Raw genomic sequence first — 21,520 nt, 5'->3', positions numbered from 1 at the left:
TCGCAGTACGGCACAACCGCCACAGCACCACGTACACAATGCAACCACGCCATGACCACGCTCCGAATGCGTGCAGCGCCCCCTGCGCTTTCATCCGGGAAGCGGCCAACCGGTTATAAACCGGTTCCATAGGGAACCCCGCTCGGACGGCAGACTAGCAAATACTTCTAGGGACTCTACAGGAAGTGCACGACTGCCTCCTTGTACGACCGACCTGCACAGGCTGAATATACGTATTTCCCTCAGGTTTCACTACGCGAAGTCATTAGGCTCTTTCCTATCTGTCAGTGGCTCCCATCGTCTGTATCTTATGACGAAGACCCTCATTTTCTCTACATTTGTGCTCGAAATTTCGAGCACCTGCATTCAAATTATTTACGCCGAATTCAGTCAGGAAATGCGATAAAATTGGCTATCAAAACGTCACAGCAGCCACGAAATGCCCCCCGAAAAGGTATAATTGTGTTCGAAATTCCTGCCTGCGCCGCCACCTAGCTTGGCTTGGTTTAAAACATGCTTCCTTTGTGAGCAATTTGCGCTATCTCGAAATGGCTTCATGGCTTCACTCAAGAGGACTGGGGCGCCGTCTGCTGCGACCCGGTTGCAGCAGCGAAATGCTTCCTACAACCGGGTTGCAGGAGCAAAATGCTTGCTGCAACCCATGACGTCTTATCCGGTTTAAGAAAAACGTCACATCCGGCTATTGTTTTGTGGGTTTTGTGTTGCTTTTAGTAGCAAAATCATAGCAAAATGGCTGGTCGTCGTCGTCCATGGTGGGAGCCGTGAGAGCTGGGTGCTCTCGTGTTGTACGGTACGTAAGCAATTTTTTCTATTCTTTAGATACTTCAGTATGCATGTATTGAGTCATTGCCCGCTGTCTGGAGTTCTACATTTAGTTTTCAACTTCCGTGCGTCCGAATGTTCTGTTGACGACCATTGAGCCTGCTTGGCCGGCAGTGGGCCCGAACGGCCCAAAGGTGTATTATAGAAAGTTTCAATCGAAAGCTCAACGTAGTTCGACACCAAGGAACATGCGGTTAAATACCGTTTATTAGGCCAACCGCACGAAAGTCTCAGTCATGTAAAACACGCCTGACTACCAGTCTTGCGTGCGCCTGAAAACGGCGGGAAACTTGGGTAAGCTTTCCTCAGCGGTCTGGATGGATAATTAATGATTGTAACGTCTTTGAGCTGATGGAGGGACTTAAGGAGATACTAGGACATGACAAAACAACGCGTAGAAGCAGGAAAGGTGAGGATCACACAGGCCTGTGTGGGAAGCTTTTGTTTCGGTGCACCACGACGTACTAACCATTTGTGCGACGTGACCCTTTGTGTGACCCTCATTGCTGTGACGCGGTGTAGAATAATGATTTAATACCTAATTTTATGACTGCGCACTGTCAAGTGTATGCAGGGCCACTTTCCAATTGCGGTGAGGTAAGCGATTTCGCCTTGTGTTTAAAATGCATCAACATGTACTTGTCTTAATTTCTTTTGTGTGTGTAAACATCGCTTATAAGCTGACGTCTAAAGCGCTAACCGCATGAAGTGGGAAACGCATGTGAGCGAAAAAGTGAGCGAAGCGACAAGGCGGCGCGGCGTAAGCGATCATGGTTCGCTCCGTCGCCTACTGGGGAAGACGCATGCACGCGACAGCGCGAACCGAGCGAAACGACGACAACGCTGGCATTTGGCTGGCTTAGTGGCTTAGTACACCGCAAAACTATTGCCAAATCTAACAAGAGTCATAACGATTGCAAGAATTGACGTTATTTTGCGACAACATGGCAAAGTAAAATGTATTTACAGCAAACCGTATCGAATGTGTGTGAACTTGCACTGTAATCGGCACGAATAGTCACGTGACCCCTTGTCTCTACTGTTTCGGTTGCGATTAGACGCTCTTTGAATCCTTGGCTATCCACCATTGTTCGTACAAAGCGAAATGTTTACGCGGTAATGCACAATCACAATGCAACACGACAAAATAAAGAAAGCATGCGAAATGAGCGGCAGTGACGTACGGTTACTTCCGGGCGAACGAGCGAAATTTTCTATTTCGGCAGATCCGAGCGACGAGCCAAGCGACACATGCATTTCTGTTCGCGCGTAGGCTTCGCGCGACACGTGCCGCCGTCGCGTTCGCGTTCGCGTGAGTTTTCGCGTGCATGCGATTCAGCCTTGAGGCGACAATTCGCGGCGACATGCCGCGCGACGCTGTCGCGCGACGAGCGGAGGGCCGCCAAAGCATTGCCGCTCGTCGCTGTCGCTCGGTTTCTGGGTTTGTAGAAAACTTCGCCCGTCGCCCGGAAGTGCTTTGCGAGACTAGCCAATGGTTGTTGGCGTTGGAGCTACGTAACTTCCGATCCGTTTTGCGCGCTTTCAACGGAACAGCAGCCGACGCGGAGCTGACAATGGCAGCGATGGCAGCCTCTCAAGAATTTAATGAGCGTCTGATTGACGAAATAGAAGAAGAAAGGGTGTTGTGGGACTTGGGATACACTTTCTACAAGTGCACACCACGCAGGAATGCCGCTTGGCGCCGCGTTGCAGCGTCCCTCGGGTGCACCGGTGAGTCGAAAACATTTCCGCTATCATTCGTTCTTTCGCGTACGTATGTGGAGACTGACAACTTCATGTGCGGATGACAGGCAATCCTGTCCTATGACATAGACAAGCGTGCTGATATAAATAGTAGCAGATGAATGTTTTCAGCGTGCTTGCTTCGTGCGGACTGATGCTTGTCGTCATGCGCTTACATGCGCGCATGGAATGAAAGATCGATCAGATTCGGCTGCTGGCATTTCGTGAAACATGCATGCATGTGGTAGGAAACCAACAGCAAGTACCGCGCTTATCGCTGTTGTAGTTAAAAGCTGCTCATATTAGGCCAGGTTAGTCGTAAGCATATGATGGACCGGAATGTACGCGGAACGTGTATGAGTGCTGGGCAAGCACGATTGTATATATGCGCCGAACGGTGGTGCATATATGTGGAGAGCCGTATACGTTTTTGATGCATTCCTAGTTGTAATGCCGCATAAACAAAATGCATATATTAATATACTTGTTTGTTAGCATATGCACGCTTACGCATATATATCTCTTTAATTGCGTGATTCATATGCTCGCAGTTGCTGAAGTCAAGGCCCGGTGGAAGAATCTCAGGGACTCGTTCCGGCGGCTCTACAAAGCCCGCAACCCCACACCCAAAAGTGGTGCTGCAGCAGCAGATGATGATGATGATGACTGCATTGACGACGAGGCTGCAGGGAAATGGTTATTTTATGACCGCCTGCTTTTTTTGAAAGACTCGATCATGGGCCGTCCGTAAGTATCGCAGTGTTAAGCCTCTAAAATTAGATCATGATTGTCATTTACAGAGACGTAAACTACTATCATATCTGCTGGTGGAAAAGTTGTGAGTGAGACTGGACTCATTTTCAGACCGTGATCTGAGTCGAGTGAGTCCAGACTCACATTCAGCTTATGATCTGAGTTGTCAGACTCAAACTCAGATCATGATCTTAATTGTGAGACCAGGCTCAGATCATGATCTGTTTTTATGACGATCGTGTCCATCTGTCTATCTTTTTTTCCCCTCATCGGAGGGAAGGAAAGATTATTGCTGTGAGAAAGGGCACTTGTGGGCGTAGCTTATAGCTATGTCTCTTGGTGACCAAAAGAAAGAATTCTGTGGAATGTCTTCCTGCATGCTCTCCCTTGCATATTTTGGAGTGATTGCAATAGCCCAAATTACTCCCGAGTTGCCAGGCTCAAACTCGGATCATGATCCTATGTCTCTATGCTATGTCTCTTGATGACCTAAAGAAAGAATTCTGTGGAACGCCTTCCTGCGTGATCTCTCGCATGTTTTGAAGTGATTGCAATAGCCCAAATTACTCCTGAGTTGAAATTAGTAAGCCCAAATAAGTGAAGTTCACGTCATTCATGAGTCGAAATGAATGCGGGTCCAAATGAGTCTTTAGTCAAGAGGAGGGAGTGCATGAGCCCAAATGAGTTGTGAATCAAAGTCAGTCATGAATAGAAATGAGCGAGTCCAAATGAGATGTGAGTTGCAATTATTAACTGAGCCCAGATGAGGTTTGAGTCGCAGTGAGTGTGGTGGACTCTGCATGAGTTGTAGGTCAGGGTTGCAAGTACAAATAAGTTTGAGTTCATGAGTGCATTGAGCCCAAGCGTATATGAGTACGAGTTTTAGTGCGCCCACAAATTTGTCCAAAATTTTATGAGTTAGCCTAAGTGGTCACTCATGATTTTGCTGAGGTACGCCTGTCAGTGAGGAGAAGACATGCACACTGTTTGTTTAAAAATGCTAAGGGGCTATTTTGCGTCTTTGTGGGTTGTTTCTTTTTTCAGGACTTCTGGTAACCTCGAACCGCTGCCAGTTACTGACAATAATGGCAATGCTGAGACAGCAGAGCAAATATTGACACACATATATGTTGAGGAGTCAACGTGTGCAAGTGCTGAAGAGACGTGGATTCCACAGACTGGTGCTGGAGACAGCGACACACAGGTCCAGCACAATCCACCACTATTTGTGGAGTGTGGTGCTGGCCCTAGTGGTGATAGTAATGGCAAAAGAAAGAGGAAAAAAATATATGACGATGAAATTAATGCACTTTCGAAAGTAATTTCAAAAGAAGTAGATGAGGCAGAACATTTTGGTATGCTAATTGCATCGTATGCAAGGCAATGTCCGAAAAGGTTACGTGTGCAAATGCATGCAGAGGTGCTTGCGGTAGCAGCACAGTATGTGCAGTTTTCTGATTGAATTTTTTTTTTGTTATTCTTTTTGTTTCAGCACAGTCGCAAACAAACTTGCTGTTGGCTTCCTTCATATGCATCTTGTGAGTACAAATTACATGAAAATGTTGATGAAATGATGTAATAAGTCAGACCCATAGTCAGATTCATGGAATCATCAGCAAATAAGTTTGTGAATCAATTATAAACAAGCCATTTAATTTTATGAGACATGATACAGGATTTTCTTGTTACTGGCATTAATCAGTATGAAGGAGTACTGAACAAGGGTAAAGGGGTGGATGCCTCAGTTCGCAGGTCGAGCCAACGTTTCGACAAGTGGACTTGTCTTTGTCTGGGCAAAGCGATCATCACTGGCAAGTGTTTAAATAAGCTTTTGCTTCTGAAGAAGAAAAGCTGGGGAAGGGGAAAATGGGTGAGGAGAAAGTAGATCATGGAGTGAAAAAAAAAAAAATGATCCTTCAGTATGTATTTCTCAGCCTGGAACCAGGGATCCTGTGGCCTGCAAAAGAAATAAAAGTAGCAGTACCAGGAAAAACTACAATACCAGGTGGATGATTAGAGCAGGTTTGGTGCAGATACACCTTACAAAGGGACAGGCTTTACAAAGGGCCCTGATAAGGAATATATCTAAGGGGAAGGGGGGGGGGGGGGAGAAGGGCAAGGAAACAGGATAACAACACAGTGAACCACAACCCACATGTACAAAAAAAAAAAAAAAGGTTTGAGGGCAAAGGCTCACAAGATACTCACAAGTACTCACAGGATGAGGAAATGTGTTGAGAGAAACCCTCCTAATGCTATATTTCCAGTTTGATTCATCCTATTATTTGCAGACATTTGGAACCAGCATGGGCACATGTGCAGCATAAGGTGCACATGTTTCTCCAGGAGAAACACATTTCCTCCTTATCACTTGCTACTTGCCTTTGCCCTCAAACCTTTTTTTTTCTTTGCATGTCAGTTGTAGTTCACTGTGCCCTTATTATCCTGTTTCTTTGTCCTCCCCCCCCCCCCCTGATATATTTCTTATCAGGGCCCTTTGCAAAGCCTGTCCCTTTTTAAGGTGTATCTGCACCAAACCTGCTTTAATCATCCACCTGGTATTGTAGTTTTACCTGGTACTGCCACTTTTATTTCTTTTGTAGGCCACAGGATCCCTGGTTCCAGGCTGAGAAATACATACTGAAGAATCATTTTTTTTTTTTCACTCCATGACCTCCTTTTTTCTCACTCATCCTCCCCCTGCACACTCCTTGATCTACTTTCTTCTCACCCATTTTCCCCTTCCCCAGCTTTTCTTCAGAAGCAAAAGCTTATTCAAACCCATGCCAGTGATGATCGCTTTGCCCAGACAAAGACAAGTCCACTTGTCGAAACGTTGGCTAGACCTGCAAACTGAGGCATTCCTTCATACTGATTAATGCCAGTAACAAAAAAATCCTGCATCATGTTGCATAAAATTAAATGGCTTGTTTATAATTGATTCACACACATATTTGCTGATGATTCCATGAATCTGACTGTGGGTCTGACTTATTACATCATTTAATCAACATTTTCATGTAATTTGTACTCACAAGATGCATACGAAGGGAGCCAACAGCAATTTTGTTTGCGATTGTCCACTTGTCGAAACGTTGGCTTGACCTGCGAACTGAGGCATCCCCCCTTTACCTTTGTTCAATGCTCCTTCATACCATGTAAACAACTTTCTTTCTTTCATTCTACTTGCCATTAATAAGGATATTTTAAATTGGCATTAACTGTAAATTATGGTACTGGCATTGACCGCCTTGGCAGAAACCAAGGCGGTCATGCTGGCCTTGCGAAATCAGGGTTTAGACGAGCCGTGTGTGAAAGTACTGGAATATATATATATATATAGTGGCTGCACAGCAACCATAGTTTTGCACAAAGAAAATAACAAAATTCCTATAAGGAAAGGTGTTAGGCAAGGAGACACGATCTCCCCATTACTATTCACAGCTTGCTTAGAGGAAGTATTCAGAGACTTGGAATGGGAGCAGTTAGGAGTAAGGGTAGATGGAGAATACCTCAGTAATCTGCGATTTGCTGATGACATTGCCTTGCTAGGTAACTTTGGGGATGAACTACAAAGAATGATTGATGACCTAGACAGGAAAAATTAAAAGGCAGGCTTGAAAATCAATATGCAGAAGACTTCAGGTAATGTTCAGCAGCCTCGGGAAGGAACAGCAGTTTACGTTTACATTGGATTGGATGAATTTTTCTGGAACACTGTGAAATGCATAGTCTTTAAAAAAAACAACTCACTAGCCCTCATCAAACTTTTCAATTCATTCATTTATTTACACAGTATCCCAACTGAGTACTCAAGCAGGAGCAACATATAGAAAACATATATCAGTAACACGAAAGCAAGCATAAAAATATATCTATACAATATGATCAAATATTTATTAGAACTGCAAAATGATAATGTACACTGGACTTGCACAATACAAGTACAAGATGGTCAACATGCGTGGAATATGCAGAGTGGTTGCTGCAGCTATCAAACATTTTGCAACATTAAAAACAGTGTCTGGTTATCACTATAGGGCTGGAGAGAGCAGGTGGGTTATTCCAACTGGCAATGGTATTTGGAGGAAAAGAGCAATTTGTAATTAGTTCGGTGTATTGTATGAGCAAGGTTATTAATTATAGTCACAAGACAAAATTATAAGTGCAGTAATTCTGATACTGTAACTTGTTTACTGGCAATGCACGCAGTGCATTGTGGGCCATAGGCTTTTATCATCAGCTGCTGTTCTTTAACTTGTGCTTTTAGCCATGCAGGTTGGTAGCACATTGAGTTTTAAAGGGGCATTATGCAACATGGGAATGTGCAATGGCTGAAGTAATTTATAAATATTATAGTACTATACTGCATGCTTGTACTACTTACTGATTCATGGCAGGGACATTCATAATATGGGGCCTGTGCTGATCATCTCGGCATACCTCATTTCATGCCTCAAGTGCAAAGCTTATTAAAACAGTTGCTGCCATTGGCTTCCATGTGCTTTTACTGGAGATGTACCAAAGTTATATGTGAATTCTCACTTCATTTTTGTGATATTTAATCAAGACTAATGATGCATTGACTTGTTTATAACATATTTAATCAAGATAAGCTGGTCATTTATGTATTTTTGATCCTGTAATGTGTTGTGAAAGGTAATATGTACCTTCTCTCACATGTGATTTGCTCAGGGATGGCATAAGTCACTCCCACATTCTAATTCCTGTTGTGCTATTTTTATGTGAGGCAGAAAAAGTTGTTCTGTTCATTACTTTTTGAGCAATTGCTATACTCAATGCAGCAGGCAGTTTACATGGTTGTGACATGTGACTTTTTTTCCACAGTGCAATTTACAAGTTTTTTACATGTGATTTTTTCGCAGTACTGTATTTTATGTTCTGTGATATTAAAATAGTACAAATGCCAGTGGTCAAATTGTTTTCATATTTAAGCAATAATTATTCATGGTATTTTCAGCTTCTCTTAGCTCGAATGAGGCATTCTGTATTGGACCATTTCCATGGAGGCAGGATGCAGCAGTGACACCAGATTGCAATTCCAGTGAATGTGAAATGAGCATACCATATTTTTCTGTGTATAAGACACACACCTATTATTTAGAGGCTTTCAACCAATTCGCCCTGTTAGGGCAATAGGCCTTTACTACACATGCTTGTGTAACCATTGTGAAATTCTCTGCGACTGTGACTATGAGCAAAAATGGTTTTAAAAGATGAGACAGAACACCCCAAACAACTGCAACACAAGCAGAAGGCAGAGCAGCTACACTAAGTCTTTAAAGGCTTCATCTTTAACACAGTATAAACCGGTTTCTGGTGGCAGCAGTGCTCAGACATTACACTCGTAAACTCAATTGCTCCTCTGATCGTCTTCGTGCTCGGTTGTCGGGCGCAGTACAAGCAAGGAGAGGAAAGCACATGCAGTAGCCATCAAACATTGTTGCAAATGAAAACTGGGTCGGCTTGTCTTAGTTTGTCTGGGCAGCGCGGGAGAGCACGGATGTCGCCATGTTTTGGCCATTCATACCTATGAGACGACCGAAAGTCGTTACCACTGCTGGTTTACCATAGAGTTCATCTATGAGTGTCGCATACATAACAAGTGAAACGAAGAGGCGTCCGTGCACGTTAAGGATCCCCAGGTGGGTGAAATTGCTTCGTAGCTCCCCGCTATGGCTCCACTTTCACTCCCACCTTCCTCCCTTCGCTTACCGTGTGGTTCAGGAACAAGTGTTGACAGACTGTGCTTTTCCTTTCCTGTGAACCAATTATTATTATCCTTATTATTGCATGGGACGCACCAAGAAATTCTAGTGAGAAAAACTGCACCTTATACACCAGAAAATATAGTAACGGCAATCAAAGGCCCCTTCAGCCCTCATGGCAGCTGGTGCAGCGCTGGCCTCTGTACTCCAGGCTGGCTCCATTGCCAAGGTACCTGGCCCTCATTAGAAAAAAAATTAATAAAACTCCTCCGCACATTAGCGGCAACTTGCGAGCTTTTGCGGGCCCTTGCTCCTTGCTGCTCAAATATAGCTGCATTGCCCTGCACCTCACTCCTCCATGCCCCCTCTGACACATTGCCAAACACATCTATCGAGTTTGCATGGCCAACAGGGCAGTAACTTGACCTTGCTTCACACTCTGTGGATAAGAAATTGTGCAATACACACGTTGCTTTCACAACCTTGTCCACATTTGAAGGCTTGAGGTGGATTGTTCTGTCGTAAATCTTCCACCGCGAAGCGAGAATGCCGAACGCATTCTCAGCACACCTCCTGCAAAACACAAAGCCAGATTTTTTTTTTATAGCACCGCTTAAACAAGACAAGCATACTCATTCTGCATTGCAGTAAAACTTTCTCTTTGCCAGAAACAGCTCTGTGAAAACAAGAGAATAGACATCTCACTTCTATCATTACAAAAGAGAGACTGCAGTCAGTTGATGCAAAAGATTGTAATCATGACAAAATGACACTTGTAGGTACATCTCTGTTTACATTTGTGTTCTTTCTGCTGTCATTTAAGAGTAATCTCTGGCATAACAAGCTTGAGCAGCACCAAAGTAGTGACGTTTTTACTGTGCAGTACATACCTTGCACGGCTCAAGCGGTAGTTAAAAACTACTTCTTCATTCTTTGTTCGGCTTCCTGGCAGTGGACGCATAAAGTCTGGGCGGAGCTGAAATGCTTCATCCCCGACAAACACATGAGGCACAGTTGTGCCTGAGCCTGGCAGTTGGGCTGCCCTTGGCAAGTTCAGCTTTCCTTTTTCTAGCCTCTTGCCAATTGGTGAGTCCTTAAATATTCCTCCGTCACTGAGGCGTCCAGGGGCACCAATATCTACCAGCCGAAACTGGTATTTACTATCCACGACGGCCATTAGCACAATGGAATAGGTTTTCTGTAAAAAAGCATATAGCCATTAAGTGAGTGTAGCATATTGCACATGATGATACGGCCACAAAGATGCAAGTTCCTTAAGTATTGTACAAAATTAAACACAGCCAACGCTGTCATACCTTGTAGTTGTAGTACAGGCTTCCAGAATTTTTGGGCCGCTTAATTTGAACATGTTTCCCGTCAACTGCACCTAAGCAGTTGGGAAACTGCCACTGATTCCAAAATCCTGTAGCAATCTCTCTCCATTCATGCTCTGTTGGAGGCTGTAATAAGAAAGACATTCTGTATTGCTGCAATACATACTAAAATGCTAATATGTTTATCAATTACAAGTCCTGTTGCAGTGCTTTATTGTCTTCTGTTGTTTTGAACACTGCAATATAGTAGCTAGATGACATTATGCTAAAAGTGCTTAGCATAAAATTATATCACATATATGTCGTTGTGAAAATATGCTGGAATAATATCAACCATATATAACACAACTGGAGTCTGCGGAGCGTAGGCAAACAAGTAAAAATATTTATGGCACAGTGTAGTTCAATATGCATATGATTGAGTCTAGTTAAAGAAATGCTAATTGACTGAAAAGGCAGGTTTTGCTGCGATAACGCGTGGGGTCCTGTATTATGAGTGCAGGGGTTCACACGGGCGCACAATCTAATATTTTTCTGTGCCCTATGTTATATATAATGTATCAATTGCACCTTTACCTTCATGTAAAGTGGTGTGAGCACGTCCCATAGCACCTGGCAGGTTAAGTGTATCGCCTCTCTTGCTGTTTCTATGCCAACCCGGAATGCCATGGCGACATCCGGTATCGTCATTCCGGACGAGAGGTACCTGTGAATATGAAGTCAATTTTCGCATATGTTCACGTAAATCAGGGGAGAAATTGTTGCGCGCAAGCTACACACGCTAGAAAACTTGCTCAACTCAAATGCCATCGCCGAACAGCAGTGCATATAAATGGCACCGAACGTGACAGATATGATCACGATCGATACTACTCACCGCAGTGTCAACGCAAGTCGTTCCCCCGATGAGATCGGGTCCCTGCAAAGCCACTGCTTTGTTAGCCGGTCGGCTACCATATTGTGCAGCATATCAAATGTATCCGGCGACATTCTGTAATACTTGTGAAATAGTGTAGGATCCCCATCCTTCATGACTTGCATCTGAAAAGTTTCAAGCGGCAATGAATCTTGTTGCCTTATCTGCAGCAGATCCTGACTTACCGCTGTGAAGTACTCGCTCTCTTCTGAGCGGCTTTGCCACACAGGCCGAACCCAGTGCGTGCGCGTTCCGGCTTGCAATTGCTTCAGGACAAGCAATGTCCTGAACATCGCAATTTTTCGCCTGCGTTCCATGGCGGACGACGACGCTTGAAAGGTGAAACCCGATAGCAGACGAGAAAAGAGCGCGCTTTTGTGTCACGTGACTACATGTATAGTGGACAAAAATAAACTTTATTGCCGCAATATACTTCTTGAATGACTTTATTGTTTTATTTTTTGTATTGAGGCTTGAAAACTATGCTCTGCTAGTTTATTAACGCGAGATGATTGAACCGTGGCTGATTATTAATCGAGCAACACTGAAAACGCGCCGCTCTGTCGCCTTGTCTGTCGCCGACTGCCGTCGCTTCATGCGGTGTGCACCAGCGGCAACGACAGGCGTTGGCGGCGGCGTCGCGCGACGGATCGCCGAGGTTTGTCGCCTCATGCGGTTACCGCTTAATATTTGGTACGCAGGGATCATCCTGATATGTGTTTTGGAGTCTAGCATGGGCTTGCTGGTTGCTGAGGCTGAACAAATGAGACTATGAAAGGCGGAGGCAGCCGATGCTCCAACGCCACAACGTGAGCCCTGTACTTAATTTCAAAACAATTGTTGTGCCACCGGGACTGGTCATTTGTTTTAACTTTTACATGGGGAACATGGCACAGGTCACCAGTTTGCATAGAGTGCATGAATGAATCAAGCAAGCAAGCATTCCTGCAGCTGCAGTGTCCAGCTTGTAGTTTGCAGCCTTTTTTTCTCAGTTGCAATCAATGCGTTGCAAACAGTGTGCAATGTAACAGTTGATTCAGACTAAGAAAACCAGACTAGCTCCAAAAACAAACAAATGTTTGCACGAGATGGAAGATCAAACCACGCTTTATTGTCTTCTCAATTTGCTGTGAAAAACTGGCAAAGCTGCCTTCTTTAACGAATGATATTCCTGCACAGATTGGTTGTGTCGCTTTTTTGTGCGTGTAACAAAGTTGCTGCAATAACTTTATAGCTTTGGAAACCACTGTGAAAGATAAAATGAGGTCTGCAAGATTAGCATCAATGGCTTGCAAGACAAGCAGCACAGAATATACACCCTGCCAATTCTTTAACAGTATCGCTTGAGCGTCGACTGTCCGAGCAGAAGCAAAGTGGAAATCAGGAGAGGGAACAAGCAGGGAGATGTAATCATGCTGCTTCAGCGAGTATTGTCTGCTTGGCTGTTCTGCTCCATTGGCAGCAACCCCTTGAATCAAGTTTCATATCGGAGTTCTGGGAGCGCTCTGCTATGTGCTTGTGGCTTCAATCTGTGCAAACTTGTAACGTTCCAAATATTACACTTGTCCCTGGTTGTCTCAAGGGTTTCTTTTTTTTTTTTCCTTTTTTTTTTTTTTTAAATGCAATGAAAGTACCGATACAACAATTTTTCAAAAGTATCGATGGCAAGAGTTATGGGGCATGTTGGATTTTTTATCGGAAATGTGTGTACTTTGGAGATATTCGCATGATATGCAGATACTATTGCGGCTAAAAACAAACAATGACAGCTTCTCCGGGCACCGGCATGCCTGCCAGCCAATTGTAGCAGGGTTGCTTCACATTGATCAAAGCAGCGTAGCAAACGAGGTTCACTGCAGCAGCAAGAATTGTGAGCACGCCCTCGCACTCTATTGCTTTGTCATCTCCTGCATCTTCCGGCGCAGCAGTGCAGGGCAGTCGACGGTCGCGTGGTACTGTTAAAACATTGTCCAGGTGTACACTGCCTACGGTGGTGTCCATTTCGTAGCAGAGGCAATGCCTGCCTAATGTATATCCTCTTCACTTGACGAGCAAAGAAGCATTCTAGTTTCCCTTGCTGAGAATGGGGAATGCAGCCCAATGTCGAACACTTTCTTTCCGCTCATCAGAGATTATCCTTTTATGCCAGGGGCCTTGGCGCACAGCCCGCCGAGCTGCGTGCTGCAGTCCGCCAGCTCAAAATTTTCAGCTGACGTTTTGAAAGCATTGCCACCAGCCCTAATTTCCAACTAAAATAAACTCAGATTTTGTACCAGTTAGTACGCATTCATTTTTGAAAAGGCGTTGACCACTTAATCTGCGTGAACTTTCATTTGACATCACTATGCCTTCAAAAGCAAGGAGCCAGACATCCTGCCTTCTCTTTTATTTCTAAATGTTCTTTTTTTTTTATTTTCTTGTTGAAGATTATAAGTGTGATATTTATTAACAGGTGTACCATTTCAGTACCTCTCTCTGAGCGATCCTGAAGCTGCTTTTGTCCGGCATTGAAGTGGAAACAGCACACATTGCTTTTCTTTTGCAATAATAGGAGCGCTTGGTCTGACAAAACGAAATTTTGCTTATTTTTGTTCATTTTATTGTTATTTACTGTACTTTGTTTCCTGTTGTTTTATTACTTTCTGGCTCCTGGGTCATGAGAGAAAAAGCTTTCTCAATGCAGCCCACGTAGCAATATGAGTTTGAGACCCCCTGCTCTATGCCCATAATGGCGTGGGGATCAATGGATAATTCATAATTAGTTTGTCTGAAAGGTTGACTATATGCCACTGGTCGGCCCAGACCCACAACCTCCGCATCATGGTGTTAGAAGTGTGTGAACGGGTCGCTCCGCACCGAACAGTAAGTGGCAATACCGATGCTCTGATTTCCGTAGGCTGCCGAGAGACTGCGTTGACTGTTGGTGGCCGCGGGTTCGCTGGGTGCCGCAAGGATTGCCAGTCAGTTCTCAACTTGCATCGGTGCACATTTTGTTTTTCTCGCTGACGCCCCCGCTCCACGCCTTTCTTCGATCACGGTATATTCTAAGTTGTAATGTAATGTAATGTGGAAAAAAAAGTGCATTGTTCACCACTGCAATACAGGCTGCATATTCTGCAATGAAAAATGTCAGCTTTCTTCGGTGCGAAAAGATGTCAAACGACTTCAGCTATGGTGGCCGGCATACCAAGAAAGGACCGAGCTATACAGCCACTGTTTGTGAGGGGCGCTTGGAGCCCAGGTTTGTGTCCAAAACATGGACGACAGAGTTAAATGGGCATGTGCTGCAAAGCGTTGCGCGTTGGTAGCAAAGGAAGCGGTCCCCACGATATTCTCTGCCTGCCTTGCCTACCTTTCAGGCATCGAAAAGTAGAAAGCGACCCACTGAAAGGCAGCCCCAGGAACCGAAAAAAATAGAAGATCGTCAAACCTTCTGTAGAAGCGTCAAGTGAAGGTAGCATGCGCTTCACACGACACTGTGTGGGCATGGACAGGCCCAAAAGCTGGGTGTGGCCCAACCCACGGCCCGTCTGGGCCGACACATGAACATTTTTGCTGGACTCTGAGTGGGCTTAAAGGTACGGGTCTGAGCCGGATTCGGGCTTGTACACATAGGGCCGATGTCCTTTATAGTCACTTTGTCAGAGTAAAATACACATTTGCGGCGTAGCTGCAGCGAAATGGATAAAATAACCATGGTACGCTCCGAGAAAGAAGTTTAGTCTTCTTGGCTTATTTATTTACTTATTACGGCACCGCGGTGGCTTGGTCATTAAAGCTCTCGAGTACTGAGCTGGGATACCCTAGTCTGATCCTAATTGGGAAACAGCATTTTGGTCGAAGCTGAAAGCATTGCAGGCATATACTTAACAATGGCAGTTTCACTGAAGAATCCCAGGTGGCCGAAGTGATCCGGAAGCCTCTGCTACGGCGTCCTCACACTTTGAGCCGATTTGGGACCATTGCTCCAGAGACATAGCCCTTTTGTTGTTTTTTTGGCGTCATGTACACTTTTTTTTTTTTCTCCACGTGAAAAAATTCAAAACCAAATGTGGGTATGGTTTTCATTTTAATCTGTTGATTGGAACGTCTCATAACTGAAATAGCCGCAAAGGCTTGATAGAGTTTAAAAATCTCCTTGATGATGGAATAAGATAAATCTTGAATGAGCAATTTTTAAATCGAGTCAGAGTCGTAAACAATTAGGCGTGCGCCGGCCACATTGAACGATACGAATGAATATATGAAATTACTCCCCTCGGTTACTAAGGAGCAGCAGTCAAACACCGCTCTTGCATGTTTTAAAGCGTAAAATGCCATGTGCGGGTTACGCTGGTGTGGTGCAGCGTGAAGTTCGCCTAATAAATTAGAGTAGTGCCAGGTGAGGCTGTTTCAGCTATCAGCGAGCACAGACAGTCTGGTCTGCAATAAGGCACTTCTACATATGGTCAGTTTTATACAGTCGTGCCTCGCTAATATGGACACTTTGGTTTCCGACCAAAACTGTCCATAAAGCGAGTCATCCATAATAACGAGTCATGAATAAAATGAAAAGAATTTTATTGAGAAAAAAAGAATTGTAATTAATGACTTCTTTTGTAGATAACGGTGTGCACTTGACACAAAATTTGACAGAACACCGGGAATTTTGAGTGCATTATCCTTATCATTGTTGTCTTCGAAAACTGGTAGTGGAGTCTGAAGTGACTCGCGTACAATGACACACGTGATGGTGGGCTTTGTGTTGGTTTAACTTTCGAGCATGAATCGGCGTCCAATTTTCTACTCACCATCACTTTCAAAATGGGCTCGGCATTGAGCAAAGTAGCCGCTAAGTAGCTGCTTGAGATTCTTCTGAGGCGAGGAAACAGTCGAGCTGTCGATACTAGTCCCTCACGGCTTAGATTGACTGAGATGGCTTTTGCTGCTTGTGTTCACAGATTGCTTGCTTCGCGCCGACGTTCAGCTCTGTTCTTTTGCGTTTAATTCCCACCATGCCAAAATCCAGACTCCAGTTGAGGGTTACAGGCTCCTGATACTTTGCACTTTCTTGCTTAGTTAACCTTTCTGCCTTTCCGTTCTTCTGATTCTTTCTTTTTTGCCTTGTACTGTTTCCGTAAGGAAGCGAGAGAGTCAAATTGGCAAGCTACTATGCGGAGGCTATAGAACATCCCATCTTCTTGGCGCCGTTTCTATGTGTTCGTGTAAGACAAACACTGCAAGCTGAAGTACAGTTTAGAACGACGATTAGCCGACTACGAAGAGCTCAGACCTTGTCAAGGCCGCATCGTTGACTTATAGCGAAGCCGACATGCGGACCCGCCTCAGGTGCAAAATGTGGCAGTTCGGCAGCAACAGGAACGAAAACCAGGAGCCTGAGAGGGAACCGCGCCCAGGACGGGACGCCCGGTCTCGGTTGCATGCTCGTACATCGCCTTTCTTTTGTCGCCCTACTTTGTGAGTGTGTCTTAACTCTCACCGAAAAGTGTTTACGGCTTCATGGAACACATACTGTGCTTTGGGAAAGAAAACTTCAGTTCCCACCACCACTGTATGTACTTTTCTTTCTTCCTGTCATTTCTTTCTTACGCTTTTACCGGCCTCTCTGTTCACGTCCAGCAGAATTTATTGCAACCACATGTTGCTGTTTTCCCGACTGCGGCGGCACTGCCGCTGCACCCAGAAATCTCCTGGTTCTCCCCTTTCAGGGTCTTTCTTACGCCAACCCTCGGTTTGCTGTGTAAGTTCCTCTCCGCTCTTGCGCCCCACGCTCGCTTTTATTCTTTCCAACCCCACAGGACTCGTTCAGGCATCCGGTTGTATCGGCTGTTGCGTAGGTTCGCGGGCGGCGTGCCCTTATTTAACTTGCGTTCGGACTCCTCTGCTTTTTTTTCAAGCACTGTCCATATTACCGAGACAAAAATACATGGGCCCAAGTGGGCCGTGTACATTCTTCCCCTGTCCATTGTCCAGACAGCGAGTTTCCATATTAATGAGGAATAACTACACTGAAAAAGTTTCGTCCCCAGAAAAACTGTTCATAATTCGGGTCGTCCATATTAAAGGGGGAACGACTGTATACCACTGGAGGCTAGGAACTGGAAACCTTATACAAACCACTGGGAAGGGCCAACATTCGAACGCTTGATGAGGTGCAATCTTTTTCAAGGTTGGTGTTCAACACTCGTGATGCCTCAGCCACAGATACAGTCTTGCTGCCGCAGCGGCGCCATCTTCTACATGCAGAATCAGCGAAGAGCATTGCAGCCAGAACACGTGCCGGCCCTGGCGGCGGTGCTGTTGTGAGCTATGATATAACGGCACCGCTCGCACACCACAGGACGGGCACGCCACCTGAGCTTCTTGTCTTTCTTCTACCGCCGTCACCTCCAGTTCAAGATACATTAATTCGAGAAGAATATTGGCTTCCTCTTTCTTTGATGGAGGTGGTACCTACGCTTGACGAATGGCAGTTTTGGCATGGCGTGAAGGCTACATACGCACGCTATTGGCTACTTTGCGTTTCCTCCTAACCTTTCTACGACGGCGCAAGAAGTCGCAGGGCGCTGATGCTCCGGACCAGGATGGGGGGGTGATGATGAAGTACCAGCACCTCCAACCAAATGTTACGATACGGCAAGCCGATGAAAACAGGAGAACACAGGACAGAGAGATGGTCGATGACAGTGAGATGGCGTTTAATGAAAAATGTTGCCGGGCCTAGCGCGAGCGCTCCTGTCCGCGCCACTGCCCGCTTTTTCTTCTTTGATGTCGTCCGTAACAATATCATTTGACTTTAGAAACGTGCTCTAAAACAATTTGAATGCTTCAAAACTTCCGTTTTATAGCTTCAAAGTGCTCGAGCCTGCTTCCACCTCTCCAAGTTGGTTTGTGGTTCAGGTCATTATTGACAGTTCTGCATGACTGAATTGATGTCTTCAGTTTGGAGTTTTGGGGAGGGTTGCATCCATTGGGAAGAGGGAAAAATGCTGGCTGAAGATAAGGAACGCAGCATTATGAAAATTCCGATTGCTATTGGGCAACCATCTCGTGGATGATGGCACTTGAAAGCGTTTTGACTGGAGGTACCCGCACTGCTTGGGCTAGGCCAGTGCAGCACTTCATCTTACAGGAGCATATGCACCTAATCTTGGTCGCATTTTGCTTGTTAACGACATGCAAGACATTGCTCTGTACAGATCATCACCTGATTTTTATCTTCAACAGCTAAATAATCTATTATTGATTTTTTGTCTTATCTGTTTCAGGGTGTGTATACTCCATTAACACACTGAATGTTGGTAGTGCTGCTACTGCACTTAAAGTCAAGTGTTGGTCTCTGTTTGCAATATTTTTTAGCTGCTATGAGAAGTAAGATGCTCGTGGACAGCCTCCTTAACAACATGAACTGGTGTATTTGTGATGGAGACCGTATATCAAAGACAGCCAGAGGTTTTATGATGCTGGCATTGTAGCAACTGTTGTGGTGCTGCAGTTCGATGAGGGATTTGGCCATCTTGTGGTTGTTGCCTGTTTGCTGTGGCCACCCTCAAAGTAAATAGCTGTGGTCCTGTCACATAGTTTGAGAACTTCTTGTTACTTGTATGGAAACTACTGTTTGGCACAAAATGACTTGTGGCTGCCATCATGTGCGTTATAGACATTTGGGTGGAACAGTTCCTCATTCTTTTTCACGGCCCATAGGAAGGATTTCGCAAGTTTAGAAAATGAAAAGTCCACAGCTGAATTAGTCGCGATTCTGGAATCATGCTGTGTAGTCGACAAACGCTACAATCCGAGAGCAATGCATGTCATCTAATGAACAGTGCAAGCGAAACTTCTTGGATGCAGCAGCAAATGAAAATGTGCACACATGGTTTTCAAGATGTCTCAACGTTTATTTATATGCTTCACAACCTACTAAAGCCTGCACGCTTGCGTTATACCAAAGCACAATCAGCTGTCTGTTCTGATGTCTGTGGCCAGTATTGATAACTTCATATCAGTTCTTTACTACCCATGGTGTCCATTTCTGCTGTGCATGTGCACTGCAGTGATACATTGTCACATGCATGCAGAGAGCACTAGTACTGGCCTTACTTAGGGTAACCTTTTCGCTGTTTTGGCTTTTCTCGTTCTTGAGCTATGCTTCAGGGTGCACACTTTTCTTTTTGTCTGGTTCCTTTGACGAGTCATGAATTCAGCATTCGTGCTTCTTTCCTTTTTGAGGGTGTAGTGACCATATGCAAATCCACTATTAGAATATATGAGCTGCTGCATAGTCTGCAGTCCTGTTATCTTTTTATTTAAATTTGGTACGTCTCTGAGTTTCTCTGGGTGTTTTGTTATTGTTCTGAGCTTGCATTCTTTTGTTTTTTCTCCCCATGACAGTCGATCCTGCACGTGACTGATACTAGTCGAGATATCACAACAGCTGCCCACCTTTCAAAGCATGGCATTCCTTGGCCCAAGTTGACTGCTCTCTGTGCTACTGGCTCAACAGTGTACTCTCAAGTCTGCACTTCACTTATGAGCGTAATGGCAACACACACATGTTGGCCATAGCTTCCCATAGCTTCTGTGTCAAAATAAAGTATTCCTACTTATGTGCCTTTTCATTCATTATTAACGCACATGATTGGAGTAATAAACACTCCAGTGCCAAAACACCATGTTGACACACTCATTTATGTTTAGACTGCCAACCTTCTGCATTACTTCCCTTTTGTAACCTACCTAGAAAGGTAAGTATTTACTGTATGTGTCATAGAACCACATCTATTTGTTATTCCTTTTGAGACTGGAAATAATCTGCAAAACCAGTGAAGTAAGAAAAGTTCACAGATATGTTTCGTAGACAATTTTTAGAGGTAAGCCCAATGAAGATGTTTCGAACTGCAGGCAGGGACTGATGATAAAATGGCAAAGTGGGCGGTGTTTGTTGAATTGCATAAGATTGGTTTAATTCAGTATTTTGCAGATGAGCAGCAACTTTCTTAATTGCAATGCTTGCTGACACCCATACTGTCACCTCATGTAATGCTCAAACATTTGGCAGTGCTAATCACTTTACTAAAATATTGAACTCTTGGCCCTTCAAAGTGAATTGTGTTCAGTAGCGAGGTGACATGCTTGTAGCAATGAGATCAGATCTAACCTTGGATACCCGCTTAATACACTATTGCTGTGCCTCTTATGCTACTGGGATGGTGAAGCAGCATACTAAAAGGGCATAAAAAATAAGCGTGTGCAGTAATTCTTTACATGTAACAATAGTTCAAGCCCTCGCCTAATTTAATTTGACTGCATTAAAAGGCCATATTTACCAAAAAAGGCAATTTGAGCGACAAGGATGAGTGGCAGATAGTATGACCGGATGGACTGGTCTGTGTGATGTGAGGGCCATGGTATGGTCCAGCTGCCTACCCAAGCAGCTCCTTTGACATGAGAAAAACTCATTGCCTTTCAGAATCCCGTCAGATGTGTGAGTTGGGAGTTCATTTACATAATGTGGTAATTAGTAATTTTACAAATTGGTATGTGTGATAAAAGTGCAAACAAAGATTGGTGAGTCAACAAGTAGCCAACTAAATGTACAGGGATGAGGATACAGGAGTCGTAAATGCTGTGGCATGTTTTCCTTAACAGCGGTGCTGAAGTGCCCCCGAAATATTTGTTGCATTTGCTCAATTTATGTGTATTTCAGTTTCTGGTATAACCTTTCCCACACCTTTAGGCACAGTAATTGTAAGTAAAATTGGCAGTTAAAAAAATAGCATTGTCAAGATGACAGCGTTCCAAAAAATGGAGAAATAATAATTAAGGTACGTATAGCAGCAAAAGTTGCTACACTGTACCATCAGCATACACGTGTGATCCCAGCCATTTTTGGAACCATAAATGCAGTATTAACATCAGTAGTTTATCAATTCAGTTTCGGACTATCCTCATGTTTGACAAGATTTTAATGATGAAACCTTCAGCTTAATGCCTCCAGTAGCCTGAGTATTCTGAAGCATAGCATTGTTGCCTTACTTAATTGCTTGGCACACTTTCCAATTTTGCGGTGAGAAATTTTCTTAAAGCCTAAAAAAGTGAAAACTTTGGTAGTACTCTGTGAGGGGCAAAGCAAGGTTTTGAAAAAGGAAAATAGAGTAGATGTTTCTGAGTGGACACCCCATGTGCACTGTGAATGAAACTAA

The 21,520-nt window shown here is 44.3% G+C and overlaps 1 protein-coding gene and 1 long non-coding RNA gene across 2 annotated transcripts; one reads left to right on the top strand and one right to left on the bottom strand.

The window, feature by feature from the left end:
• Positions 1-741: 741 nt before the first annotated feature.
• On the top strand, positions 742-19,924 carry LOC146183228 (uncharacterized). The gene is made up of 3 exons (XR_014708761.1): positions 742-811; positions 12,020-12,127; positions 19,710-19,924. It is a non-coding gene; the product is annotated as an uncharacterized LOC146183228 (long non-coding RNA).
• Positions 9,006-9,685, bottom strand: LOC146183229 (uncharacterized; the record flags this gene model as incomplete). The annotated part of the gene is made up of 1 exon (XM_084609542.1): positions 9,006-9,685. A coding segment is annotated over one exon (444 nt), but the record flags the coding sequence as incomplete, so codon positions are not given.
• Positions 19,925-21,520: the final 1,596 nt, after the last annotated feature.

Source organism: Amblyomma maculatum, chromosome 7 (genome assembly GCF_055883805.1).
Source record: "Amblyomma maculatum isolate TAMU_Amacu chromosome 7, ASM5588380v1, whole genome shotgun sequence".
Classification (NCBI taxonomy): Eukaryota; Metazoa; Arthropoda; class Arachnida; order Ixodida; family Ixodidae; genus Amblyomma; species Amblyomma maculatum.
The sequence above is the reverse complement of the archived record's forward strand: the minus strand, read 5'-3'. Positions and strand labels throughout refer to the sequence as shown.